General features: G+C 38.3%; 1 protein-coding gene across 3 annotated transcripts in view; it reads right to left on the bottom strand.

Annotated features, from left to right (window-relative positions):
- Positions 1-13,021, bottom strand: part of PARP4 (poly(ADP-ribose) polymerase family member 4) — a 107,499-nt gene that overhangs the window by 33,007 nt on the left and 61,471 nt on the right. For all 3 annotated transcript variants that reach the window (XM_025996618.2, XM_072719739.1, XM_072719740.1), the window contains 8 exons: positions 9,862-10,057; positions 8,810-8,877; positions 8,038-8,225; positions 5,206-5,305; positions 3,493-3,663; positions 3,153-3,233; positions 1,443-1,523; positions 303-398 (listed from right to left, as the gene is read on the bottom strand). In XM_025996618.2, coding sequence (XP_025852403.2) covers positions 303-398; positions 1,443-1,523; positions 3,153-3,233; positions 3,493-3,663; positions 5,206-5,305; positions 8,038-8,225; positions 8,810-8,877; positions 9,862-10,057 — 981 coding nt within the window. The remainder of the gene's footprint in view (positions 1-302; positions 399-1,442; positions 1,524-3,152; positions 3,234-3,492; positions 3,664-5,205; positions 5,306-8,037; positions 8,226-8,809; positions 8,878-9,861; positions 10,058-13,021) is intronic.

The following is a 13,021-nucleotide window of genomic DNA, read 5'->3' as shown; positions in this document are numbered from 1 at the left end:
ATTAATAAAAGATGAGAAATGCCAAACGTAACAAAATTATAGTGTATCTCAGAAGTACACATATACCTAAGTAATAATTATAACAATAAAAATATAACACATGTGACTCATTTAGAGAGATTATCATGAGCTCTAACATTGAGGCCCTTCATGAATGCAAGGCCCTGGTTTGATGGTCCTTTTTGCCTTTTCCCTCCCTGCTCTTCACAAGCCATGAACATGGATATTATCTGTGACAGTGCAAGAATAATTTTTTAAATATGTAAATATGAATGAAATAACCATAAAATAACAATACATACCCTTTTCTCAACTGCCACGAAGCTTGTAAATTGTGTTATGAGAGAATTTTCTTTACTGAGTTTAATAATCAGAGATTTTAAGATTTGCTTCTTCATCTAAAATAGAATCAAACAAATGAAGCCATGTCTTATTTTATTTTTCACTGTTTAGCTATGCATGACCAATAAAATAAGTATTAAATAATAAAAAATGTGTTTTTCTATAAAATAAACCATTTTATAATTAGTATTTCAAATGAAATTGAGTCAATGGCCTGTCTAAATGTCTAGAGTAGCTGACTCAACATTCCCTGCAAAATAGGATCAAGTGACTGGCTAAATCATAGAAAAAAATAATTCATGTTTATATAGCTCTTTATGGTTACAAAGAATTCTCACTCTCAAGTGTGGTGAGTTTCTGCATTCTTTTACAGGCAGTCTGTGTCTCCCATTTAAAGATGGGGAATCCCAAGGCATGGAGTAATGGAGTGACTTGTTCAAGACCATTTGGTGGCAGGGCTGGTCATGGCCTTAAGTAAAACAGAATACAAGGCTGCTAATCAAGGACAGCAAAGGAGAACAGTGAAAAAAAAAGACCATCCACCACCTCCATGACTGTATTAACAGCCAGGTGAGGCACTCTGGTTCCTTTTTTCTGGGATTACTGCTCCTACACTCATTTAAGTTCACGGCTACAGATCCATCAGGTCCACTGGCTGAGTGGGACCCCAGCCTGGGAGCCTCATTGGGTCAGGAAGAAGCAGCAGGGTGGGCTTTGGCTTCATTGTGTCTTTAGCTGGTCATCCACATGTCCTGCACCTGGGCTGCTTCATCACTAAGATGAGAATGACCAATGACTACAGTATATGAGACCTGAGGTGATTTTTATGCCAGATATTCACTGAATGTTCTCTGAGCTCTCCTCTGGCCTCTTTCTGATGAATATAATCATTACAGAATTCTTAGGAAACTAATGACATCAGTTCTTTCATTAATTCATTCAACAAACACTTACTGAGCACCCTGTAGCCCAGGAGCAGAAAATACAGATACAATGATGAATGCTCCCCTACCACATATTTCTCCATCCAGCTATCCTCACTTTACATTTCCATGGATAAATCCATTTAAGAAGAACCAATAACAATGAAAAGAGCAAACCTCATGATTCATTTCATTTTCATGGAGAATGCCATCTTCGTAATCTCGGATTAGACCTCGCGCTGTCAGTTTGTGGATCATCTATGTTAAAGCAGCAAAGGGGGAAAAAGATTCCAATGGCTTCTGATCAAAGTCTTACTTAGAAAACCACTTTTAAAATTGAGATATAATAATACATACAATAAAAAATTTACCCCTTTTAAGTGTACAGTTTGATGAGTTATAACAACATACAGTTCTGTGACCACCATCGAAATAAAGACACAGAACAATCCCTTCACTTTCAGAAGTGAAGGGCATAAGAAGCCCTTGCTGTCACTCTAGCCCCTGGCATCCACTCATCTGTTTTCTGTGCCTTTGCTATAAAAAAGCATTTTGCAAGTTCAATGTATTTCAAAAATTTGCTGTCACCTCTAGCCCCTGGCATCCACTCATCTGTTTTCTGTGCCTTTGCTATAAAAAAGCATTTTGCAAGTTCAATGTATTTCAAAAATTTTAAACTATTCTTCTACTGTAGGAAGAGTCAGCGTAGTGCTGTGATACCTAACCAAATGTGACCTCCACTCTGAAGGGCAGGGGCAGCAAAACATGTACTGGGAGGTACCACTGAGGGACCTTCCCCTTTCTCTCCAGTGACTAAGAAACACAACTGATTTTAACATCAATGTTTGCTTCCGACGATAATTCCAACTCTTTTGCCATTTTGTTATCAATAAAGCCACAGTTCTTTAGACATACAGCTATAAAAACTGCAATTTTATAGAAAATGACCTCTTTCCAGCTAAAATTCTTACTTATTAATCACCCCTTAGATTCAATTTTTAAAATAATATGGAGATTCTTTCAAGTTCTATACATATATTGCTGGCAAATAATAAGTTATAACTGATTCAGGGCCCAAAAGTAAGCCATATTTTATTTAAAGAAACAAAAAGTCCACAAAGTCTGGGAAATAGTCTGGGCTTGCAAATAGTCCCATGAGTAGCAAGCTACATATATACTAGATAGGCTAGGGATTTTCCAGGTCTGATTCTAATGCAAATACTACAAGCTTTTTGGGGATAATTTATTTGCTTTTAACCCTTAAGTAGAAAAAACAAACACATTCTCAATATGTTTACTCTTAGTCCAATACTGTTATACTTCATATTTCAAAATAACATAAGTGGATCCGTGGTACTTCATTTTTATTGCATCATGAACCACTTCGAGAATCTCCCTAAAAATGTGCGTGTATAAAATACCAAATTTAATTGCAGTTATTTATATCCACTGATGCCCATATGGATATACCTAGACTCAAGAACCCCAGAAGAATTGCTGCATCAGAAACTGAATGAAAGGGTAGCCCAGATGGCTCAGCGGTTTAGCGCCACCTTCCGCCCAGGGCGTGATCCTGGAGACTGGTGTTCGAGTCCCACGGCAGGCTCCCTGCATGGAGCCTGCTTCTCCCTCTGCCTGTGTGTCTACCTCTCTCTCTCTCTCTGTGTCTCATGAGTAAATAAATAAAATCTTTAAAAAAAAAGAAAGAAAGAAACTGAATGAAAGTGTCATCATTTGTACAGATAACAATTCTCCATATCCTATTGTGTATTGAAGTGTCAATAAGAAAAACAACAACAAAGGAAGTACATGAAGTATTACATATGAAAATATAAAATCATTACAACTTTCAAACAGTGAGTTCATAGTTAACATTTTGAATCTTACAGTTCCAGTTGTCTTCTGAAGTTCAGTAGTTGATACTATTGTAGAAAATTCTTTTTCTTGAATTAATGCACATAAAGTTGCCTGAAATGGGACAGTAGTAGAATCCCTTTTTAGCTTTTATACTCTACAGTATCTTAGTTTCACAGTGATTTTCTGTCCCCCTTTAATGGAAATTAAAAGGCTCCCCCATGTCCCTAGTCAAGTACCCATTAGGTTTCCAGAAGGAGAAAATCTGCCAGCATATTATGATTTGGGAGGAGGAGAAGGAAGAAAAGAGAAAGAAAATTGTTGGTAACATATGTTGCTCTTCCCATAGTAAACAAGCTCTGTGCTTCCTTACCTGTGTACAATGAGGAACAAATCCATAGACAAGGAGTCGATCATTGTGGAACAAGGACTGCACATGGGCAGGGGCCTGCAGAGGCTCAGGTGCATCTGTATTTAGTAGCTGCCATTTGACGGAGACAGAGTGGCAACTTGGGGAATGTAACCTAGTCATTTGGTCTTCTATCTATTTATAAGAGATGAGTTATTTCTCTTTCAGTGTTACATCCAGAAAAGTTACTTAACACAAAATAATTTTATATTCTATATTTTGGGATTTGTAGCTCTTTGCTTTTTGTTGTTATTGTTCTTCTCTTTCCTACTCAAGGTACTTCTTCAAAAAGATTTTAAATATAATTTTTAATAGCATTAGCACATAATTTAAATATGCAAAGTATCCCCCAAATTATTCCATTAGTTAAATACTAATGTACAACTTTGGCAGAGAGTAGATTCCAGTTATAAAAATTAATCCTACAGAGGACTTCAATAGATATTTCTCCAAAGAAGATATACAAATGGCTAATGAACACATGAAAAGATGTTCAACATTACTAGTCATTAGGAAAAAGCAAATCAAAACCCCTATGGGATATAACTTCACACCCTAGGATGGTTATTATGAAACAAAAACAAAAATCAGAAAACAACAAGTGCTATCAATTATGTAAAATAAATGGAACTCTAGTACATTGCTCAATGGGAATGTAAAATGATGTAGCCACTATGAACAACAGTATGACATGCTGTCTCCTAAAAAACAAAACAGAATTACCATTTGACCCAGAAACTCCACTTCTGTTTTATACCTAAAATAACTGGAGTCAGACCTGAACACATGCTTATTTGCCAATACTCAGAGCAGCATATTCACAACCACTAAAAGGTAGAAACAACCCAAATGTCTATCAACAAATGAATGGATAAACAGAATGTGGTATGTGTTCACAATAAAATATCATTCAGTCTTTAAAAATGAAGAAAATTCTGACACATGCTGCAACATGGATAGACCTTGGAAACATTATACCAAATGAAATAAGCCAGGCACAAAAGGACAAATATCATTATGATTCTGCTTTCATGAAGTATCTAAAGTAGTCCAATTCATAGAGACAAAATGTAGAATGGTAGCTGCCAGAGGCTGGGGGAGAGTGGAATGGGTAGCTGTGTTGTTTAATGAGTAGTTTCTGTTTGGGATGATGAAAAATTCTAGAGATGGATGGTGGTGATGGTTGCACAACATTGTGAATATACCTTAATGCCACAGAATGCCTTTTAGGAACAGTTAAAATGGTAAATTTTATGTATACTTGCTTCTAAAAATCCCTCCATGACGCTTTATAAAGAAGAAATTAGGGATGCTTGGGTGGCTCAGCTGGTTAAGTGTCTGCCTTCAGCTCAGGTCATGATCTCAGGGGAGTGTGTCAGCGGGGAGTCTGCCTCTCCCTCTCTCCCTCCTGTCACTAGTGCTCTCTCTCTTAAATAAATAAATTAAAAAAAAGAATAAATCAAACTATTATCTAGGACAATGACTCAATTAAGGAGAATGTGTTCCTATTAGGTGTGAGACAGACAGTAACTAAATAACTATGCCTTCAGTACCTTTGTCCTTTTCCTAGGTCCCCTTTCCATTAATGAAAACAGAAGTTACTATCGCTAGATTTATAGAAGATACTATTTCCACATGTAAACATAAAATTAGAAATAAGATGTTTGAGAAACGTACCTGTTTTTTCCAACTATGTTTGGATTTGGAGTTAAAATACTCAAACACTCCAGCACCGTACTGGGACAAAGTCCTTAACATATGACGATTTGCTGTAGAACTGATCACATTTTACATGTTTTAATTTTCAAGAAATTTGAGAAAAATTTTTGAATTTCATGTAGTTAACAATGTTGACATAGCTCAAAACTCAACAGATGATACATTACATGCAGAAGAATTACTTTTCTGTAGTTGAAGTTGAAGAGATAAAACTCAAGACAGACAGTATGAAGCATCTGAAGGTTTGGGTAATTTAAACTCTCATATATCAGAAAACATATTTCTTTTTTGCAATAGAATAAAAGAGCAGAAATTCTTGACTCCTGGTTTACCAAAGGAGGAGTAGAGGATTCTGAAAACCTCCCAAAAGTTATCAGAATACTGATAAAAATAACAATCTACTTTCAATGAGTATCAGTTACCCAAGTTTGATTCCACAGGCCAAGAACTGACAGAGTTAATAAAATCTGTATCTTAAAATATGATGTGCATCTAGATGGCAAAAGAGATAAAGAAGTCCCTTTTAGCTATTTAAATAACAATGTCCTATTGAAAATTTCTCTCAATAATAATTCTATAACTATAAAGAAAGTCTTTCTTAGAGAGGTTCCTCCTGAAATATTAAAGAAACAATTCTTTTTCAGGAAAAGAGCTTAAAGTTATTTCTGAAATATTTCTTAGCCTATTGATTAAGGACTGGACTTGTCTTTAGGCTTCAAAATTAATTGGTGGTGATTACAACACCAATTAGATAATCCCCCTAAGCTGGAGTTTATTTGTATTTTATCGGTTTCATCAGCTAATGAAGCTACTTGATGCACGGATCTCAGAGGACAGTTTGTTACAACAGGCAGGATGAACAGTCTCTACTCCTGGAGAACTCACATACTGCTAGTATGTGAGCATATATAAAATGAGGCAGAAACAGAAAGATCCTAAAAACCCAGCAGAAAATCAGTAAAAATTCCAGCTCCCTCAGGCTGGGTCGTGTCAAAGCACAAAGTCATCTCCCAAAGGAGATTCACACTAACTCCCCCTCACCCCAGCACCCCTCCCCTTATTTCCTTCCTGGCACCTGGGAAAATCCATCTCCCCTTATAGGCGATTGACTGCTTGCTGTCTATCTCCCTGTATACAGCACTGTAGTCCAGCATCAAAGAGTATCTGTCTCATGACAGGCTCTTGGCAAAGAAGGAATCAACAGGGCCCAATATCTTCACCACTGAGGTCTGAGCCATGACCCTAGCACAGCCTCTGCTACATGGTCAGGGGAGTGGGGAGGTATGGCTGTGACCAGGAAGATGGAACAGGGCACTGATTCAGGCACAGAAGGGGACAGGTACCTGCAGCACGTTAGGGCCAGCCACCCGGTATCTGCAAGTTAATCAGGTAAAGTCCATTTAGGAATAATTCCTGGGAGAGTCCACTGTGGGCTGGATCAATTTCCTGGTTGGTCTGTGGTGTTCTGTTAGGCCTCAGATTAGAGAAGGACTAGGAGCTGTGACTGAGGAGGAGGGGCAGAGAGAACGAAGGAGCCCTCTGGGCAGGCAGGTCTGCACTGGGTATGCCAGGGTGTGGAGGGCCCCAGCTGAGGCCTGAGGAGCACCCCTAGCCCAGGACAGTACAGCGGCTCCAGGGAGCACCGACAGCCACCACTCTCATTGCTATCCCTACCCCTTGTTGAGGGGCTGTCCTGCTCCATGTACCACCTCAGGATAACGAGGCCTGGCTATCACGGGCCAGGATGGTGACTATGTGAGGGAGAGTCCAGAGAGACCAGGGTTCAGCCATGCTCTGTGCAAACACCAGTTGGGACCCTTCTGTTTGGTGTTTTCTTTATACCCTACACCTCAGATCAATCCAAAAAAGCTAACTATGACTGGGGAGGGGGTTCATTCCAACAATCATGGGGGTCTAGCCTCCTGAGATAAAGATCGTATATCCATCACGGGGTTTGAAAATGCAAATGTGCCCAGCCACCATGTGTGAAGGAGCAAGGGGCCTGGGTGGAGGCCAACCCAGAGCAGCAGCCCTCAGCCCTGGTCAAGAACTGCCAGGGGAAGGGGTGTGCCTGGCACTGCCAGATCTTCAGGTTTCTTGGGGTAGGTTGGAAATTTGGACTTTTATGAAAAAAAATATTATCTAACATTGATTTGGTGCTTGCCATGTGCCCGCTCTGTTCTTAAGTACTTTTTTTTCTGAGAGGTGCCAGGATGTGGGTCTTCCTTGCACATTTCCCTCACCTCACTGCAGGGCCAAGACTACAGTCCTTTTTTATATATGAGCTCATTTAATCCTCAGAGCAAACCTGTTAAACCTATGACATTTTCAAGGCATCTGGGTGGCTCAATGGTTGAGCATCTGCCTTGGGCTCAGGTCATGATCCTGGGGTCCTGGGATCGAGTTTTGCATCAGGTTCCCTGCAGGGAGCCTGCTTCTCCTTCTTCCTATGTCTCTACCTCTCTCTGTGTGTCTCTCTCGAATAAATAAATAAAATCTTAAGGAAAAAAACCCCTAAAAAACCTATGACATTTTCATTACCATCTTCATTTTATAGACAAGAGGTTAAACAACTTGCCCAAGGATCCTGGCTAACAAGCAGCTGGCTCAGGTGTTGAGACCCAGGCAGTCTGGCCCAGAGTTCTGCAACTCTGTGCTAAAGTGCTTCCATATACTGTTATCAACTTCAAAATTTCTAAAAATCCTGTGTAGGCCAACAAAGAGAACCTACCCACAGGCTGCCTTTTTCACCCACAGTGTTCATTGTGTGACCAGATCTCTTACACTTACCCGATGCCACAGGAGAACAGCCTGGTGTGCTGGACATTTTTTTTTACAAGCTGCAATGTCAGACTCTCATTCTGGAGGTGCCCATCAGATATCAGGAGAATGCTCCGTAAGCCTTGAGAAGGGTACAGTAAATTTAAATATCGGAGCGTTTTCCAGAAGTCTGTATTTCCCATAGTAGGTGTAGCAGACTGGAGGAAATAAGGTGAAAGGTTATTCACTCCTTTGGGGTATATTCACCATTAACTGTAATCACTTATTGAAGCATGTGTCAACGAAAGTTTAGAGATACTGTTGCTGAAAAGATAATTTTAAAAAAAATATATATTTGTGGAACAACTATGCTTATATCTTGTTAGTTTATTTCATATCACATAGTAATTATATATTTTCAGTTGGCACTTATTTTATTTTTTTTTGGTTTTCCTAGGTTTACTGGCCTGCACTGAGGTGGTGACTAGTCATTCTCAGCTTGCTCCATTTTAAAAAAGGAAAAAGAAAAAAGGAAACAGAAGAAAACATTCCAACAGTTAATGCTGGTTGTCTCTAGGTGATACAACTATGGGTGATTTTTTTTCTTTCTACCCTTAATTTCTAATTTTTCTTTAATTAGTTCATATCATTTTTATTAATAATAAAAATGAACTCCACTGACTTATAAAAACTGAAGGACTAAGAGCATGGTGATAATGGTCTTGGGGGGAGTAAGTTCAGACAATACTACTAAAACTTGACAGGAAAAGATCTAAGAGATTAAGGAAGTTCTTTTACTCACCATAATGAATTCAGTGGGCATATTATTGCTTGTGATATACTTAGGATATGAAAATAATTCCGTGTAACCTGTGTGATAAATTGGTGTGAGGTATAGCCATTAAATATTCACTTTATTGACCACTGACAATAATGTTTGATAGCTTAACATATAAAAAATTTCACCACAGTATTCCTTTAAATAATCAACTCTAGTGCATTGAAACTATGCACTTTATTGTGCAAAATGTTCTGAGTGAAAATACATGTGTAGACCTCTGTTCTGTAGCAGATGGCTCACGCAAAAAAGACATGGGGCATCACATTAGCACAGGCAGCCTGGCCACAGGAGGGACCCATTCTTCCAGGCTCTGGGTACCCCAGCCTTATTTAACCTTTGCTCCCTGCAGCAGCAGACCCTAGCTCCTTCATAAAAGAGCTTCTGCTGAATGGCACAGAAGAATCAATAGGACATGACTGTCCCCTCACTCTACTCAGTGTTCTTTCTCTCATTCCTAAAGTACCTTCTTCTGGTGTCTGAGATGTCCCTGGTCCCCCACCTGGAGGATGGTATTACCTTTCCTCTAAAAGGGTTGATTTGATGTTTCCTGAAGCCTTATAGATTTCCTACTGCTGTGCTGATTTCAAGTGTCCTGTCCATATCCTTGGGACCCTCTTACATGTCAAAACAAGGGTCTTGCATTTGGTTCAGCTGGTGGTAACACTAGTGACATTTACACAGCACTTGCTCTGTCATAGGCACTGTTTTGAATCATTTACGTGCATTAGCTCAGTCGTTATCAGAACACTATGAGGTAGGAACTTATTACCCTTATATTACAGATGAGGAAAAGTTCAAGGGATTTGCCCAAGGGAACACCTAGAGTTAGTAAGTTGTAGTGCTGGAACGTGAACCCAGGGATCTAGCTCCAGGATTCTGGTTCCTGAATTCCTTGTTATGCCACCTCTTACTCCACAGATGAGGTCAGGGCACCAATAGCCATTAGCTCTACTCATGAGTATGTTAATATTATGGAGGAAGCACACTTTGGACTGGGGCCGAAGATCACTCACCTGTGCCAAACTTGACAATGTTTATCTTTTGCTTCTTACCCATCAAGGACAGTGCATATAAAGCAATTTGCTTGGCTTGTAAGAATGTTGCACCCTCCATGGAATTGGAGCAATCGAGACAAATAATCACTTCATTGTTCTTAGTTAGGTCAGGGAGTGTGACATTGAGATCTGGTTGAAAAACAAGCATGCAGGCCTAAAAAAAAAAAAAGAAAAAAGGTGCTGGATTAATGTTTATTATCACTTAAACTGGTCTGGCTTGTTTATATTAGGGCAGGCATACCTCTGAGATATCACTGGTTCAGTTCCAGACCACCATAGTAAAGCAAGTATTGCAAAAAAGTGAGTTAAGTGAATTTTTTGGATTCTCAGAATATACAAAAGTTATGTTTACACTATACTTTAGTCTACTATATATACAGTAGCATTATATCTAAAAACAAGTACATATCTTAATTTAAAAATATTCTATTGCTAAAAAATGCTAACCATCATCTGAGCTTTCAGTAAGTCATAATTTTTTTGCTGGTAGAGGGTCCAGCCTTGATGTTGATGGCTTCTGACTGACTATGGTGGTGGCTGCTGAAGGCTAGGGTGGCTGTGGCAGTTTCTTAAAATAAGACAAAGCTGAAGTTTGCCACATCAATTGGCTCTTGCTTTCATGAACCATTTGTAGCGTATGATGCTATTTGATAGCATTTCACCCACAGTAGAATTTGTTTCAAAATTGAAGTCTCTCCTTTCAAACCCTGCTGCTGCTTTGTCAAGTAAGCTTATGTAATATTCTAAATCTTTTATTGTCATTTCAACCGTCTTCACCAGGACTAGATTCCGTCTCAAGAAACGACTCTCTTTGCTCATCCGTGAAATGCAGCTCCTTATCTGTGCAAGTTTATCATAAGACTGTAGCATTTCAAATATGATAACAACAAAAAAGTTTGAAATATTGAGAGAATTACCAGAATGTGACACAGAGACATGAAGTGAGCAAATGCTGTTAGAAAAATGGTGCCAAGGCGTTGTCACAAACTTTCAATTGGTAAAAAACACAGTTCCTGTAAAGCATGATACTGCAAAGCACAATAAAATAAGGTATGCCTGTACTACTTTATGTGCCCAGAGACAACAAATTTTCAATACAAAAATCCAGCCACACAATCTTTCTAAATGATGGACATGTAATTGGGACAGAGTAACAGAGAATAAAAAGTGGCCCACTGAAAAAGCTGATGAACCTTTCTGGGCTCAGGCACACTGCTTCTCGCTAGACCTTAGACTTTAATGATAGACTCTAATGCTAGTGTGTATGGCTGGCAACAAAAATCTTATAAGCCCCAAAAAAGGTGGAGACATTAACACATCACTATATGTATATGTGTGTGTGTATTTCATTTAAAGCATATCCAACAAAAATCCACATTTATAGAAAAGATTAACTAAAATGTTTTTATTCCTGTTACTAAAGGGGTCTGTAAATTTACCATGCTCTTTTGAATACCATGTTTATCTGTGGCATTTTAATGATGATTTAATTTATATACAACTAATATTTCAGGCATCCCTGCAAGGGATATACATACAAATAAAGCTAGGATTTTCTGAATTTGGCATAAATATATAATTTTTATTGGAAAAGAACTACTTTTAGTTGAATTTTAATTCAACTTTCTAGCCAGGTAATATTATAAAAACAAAAAGAATAAGATTTATTCAACAATGTGATGGTCTTTAAGAGTTCACATAAAAAGTAGAATGTCAGAGCTGGAGTTTCCAATGTGTAGGCCATAAACCCCTGAGAGGTCCAAATTTAATACAGAATTAATATCTGAAAATTCATATGGTATCCACAGTCTGAAGAATAAATAAGTAATATGTCTCTGTTTCTCATATGCATACACTATTCTAAAAGAAATAAACATGCTATTGTGATGACTAAAATATGCAACCTTATTTTTATTAATCAACCAATACTTAAAATATAACTATCATATAAATTTCAATTAAAAAAATTTCCCCAGCTTTCAGATATAATTGATATATAACATTGTATCAATTTAAGGCATACAATGTCACAATGTGATATGGTTTGATGTGCGACTAAATCACAATATGGTTTATTTATTTATTTTTTTTTTAAATTTTTTTTTAAATTTATTTATGATAGTCACACACAGAGAGAGAGAGAGGCAGAGACACAGGCAGAGGGAGAAGCAGGCTCCATGCACCGGGAGCCCGATGTGGGATTCGATCCCGGGTCTCCAGGATCGCGCCCTGGGCCAAAGGCAGGCGTTAAACCGCTGCACCACCCAGGGATCCCCACAATATGGTTTAATAGCACATCAACACCTCATGTAAGTTTTGTTTTTATAGTGAGAACATTTAAAATTTACTCTCTTAGCAACTTTCAAATATAATATTGTTAACTATAGTCACCCTGCTATATGTTAGATCCTCAGAAATTTCTTATGCCTTATGAATGGAAGTTAGTACTCTGACCAATATCTGTCTGGCTATCATATGTCTACAGCCATGTATCCATTAGTGGACCCTCAGGCTTTTTCATGTCTTCATTATTGTGAATAGTGCTGCAATGAATATGTCGGTGCAGAAATCTGTTTGAGATAGTAATTTCATCTGTTTTGGATACATACTCAGAAGTAGGACTTGTTGGATCACTCACATGGTAGTTTTGTTTTTCATTTTTTTGGGAACCTCCATACTCTTATTGCATAGTGGCTAACCAATCTGTATTCCTACCACAGTGCACAAGGGTTCCCTTTTCTCCATATCCATACCAATATTTGTTATCTCTTGTCTCTTTACAACAACCATTCCAACAGATGTGAAGTGATACCTCATTGTGATTTGTATTTCCCTAATGGTGAGTGATGTTGAGCATCTTTTCATGTACCTATTGGCCATGGATGTTTTCTTTAGAAAAAAGTCTATTTAGTTCCTCTGCCCAGTTTTTCATCAGATTTGTTGTTGTTGTTATTGAGTTACATGAATTCTTTTTTTTTTTTTTTTTAACATTTTATTTACTTGAGAGAGAGAGAGAGAGAGAGAGAGAGAGAGAATGAGTGGGGCGGGGAGGATCAGAAGGAGAGGCAGGCTCCTCACTGAGCAGAAAGCCCTATGTGGGGCTGGATCCCAGGACCTT

This window comes from Vulpes vulpes, chromosome 9 (assembly GCF_048418805.1).
Source record: "Vulpes vulpes isolate BD-2025 chromosome 9, VulVul3, whole genome shotgun sequence".
In the NCBI taxonomy this organism is placed as follows: domain Eukaryota; kingdom Metazoa; phylum Chordata; class Mammalia; order Carnivora; family Canidae; genus Vulpes; species Vulpes vulpes.
The sequence above is the reverse complement of the archived record's forward strand: the minus strand, read 5'-3'. Positions and strand labels throughout refer to the sequence as shown.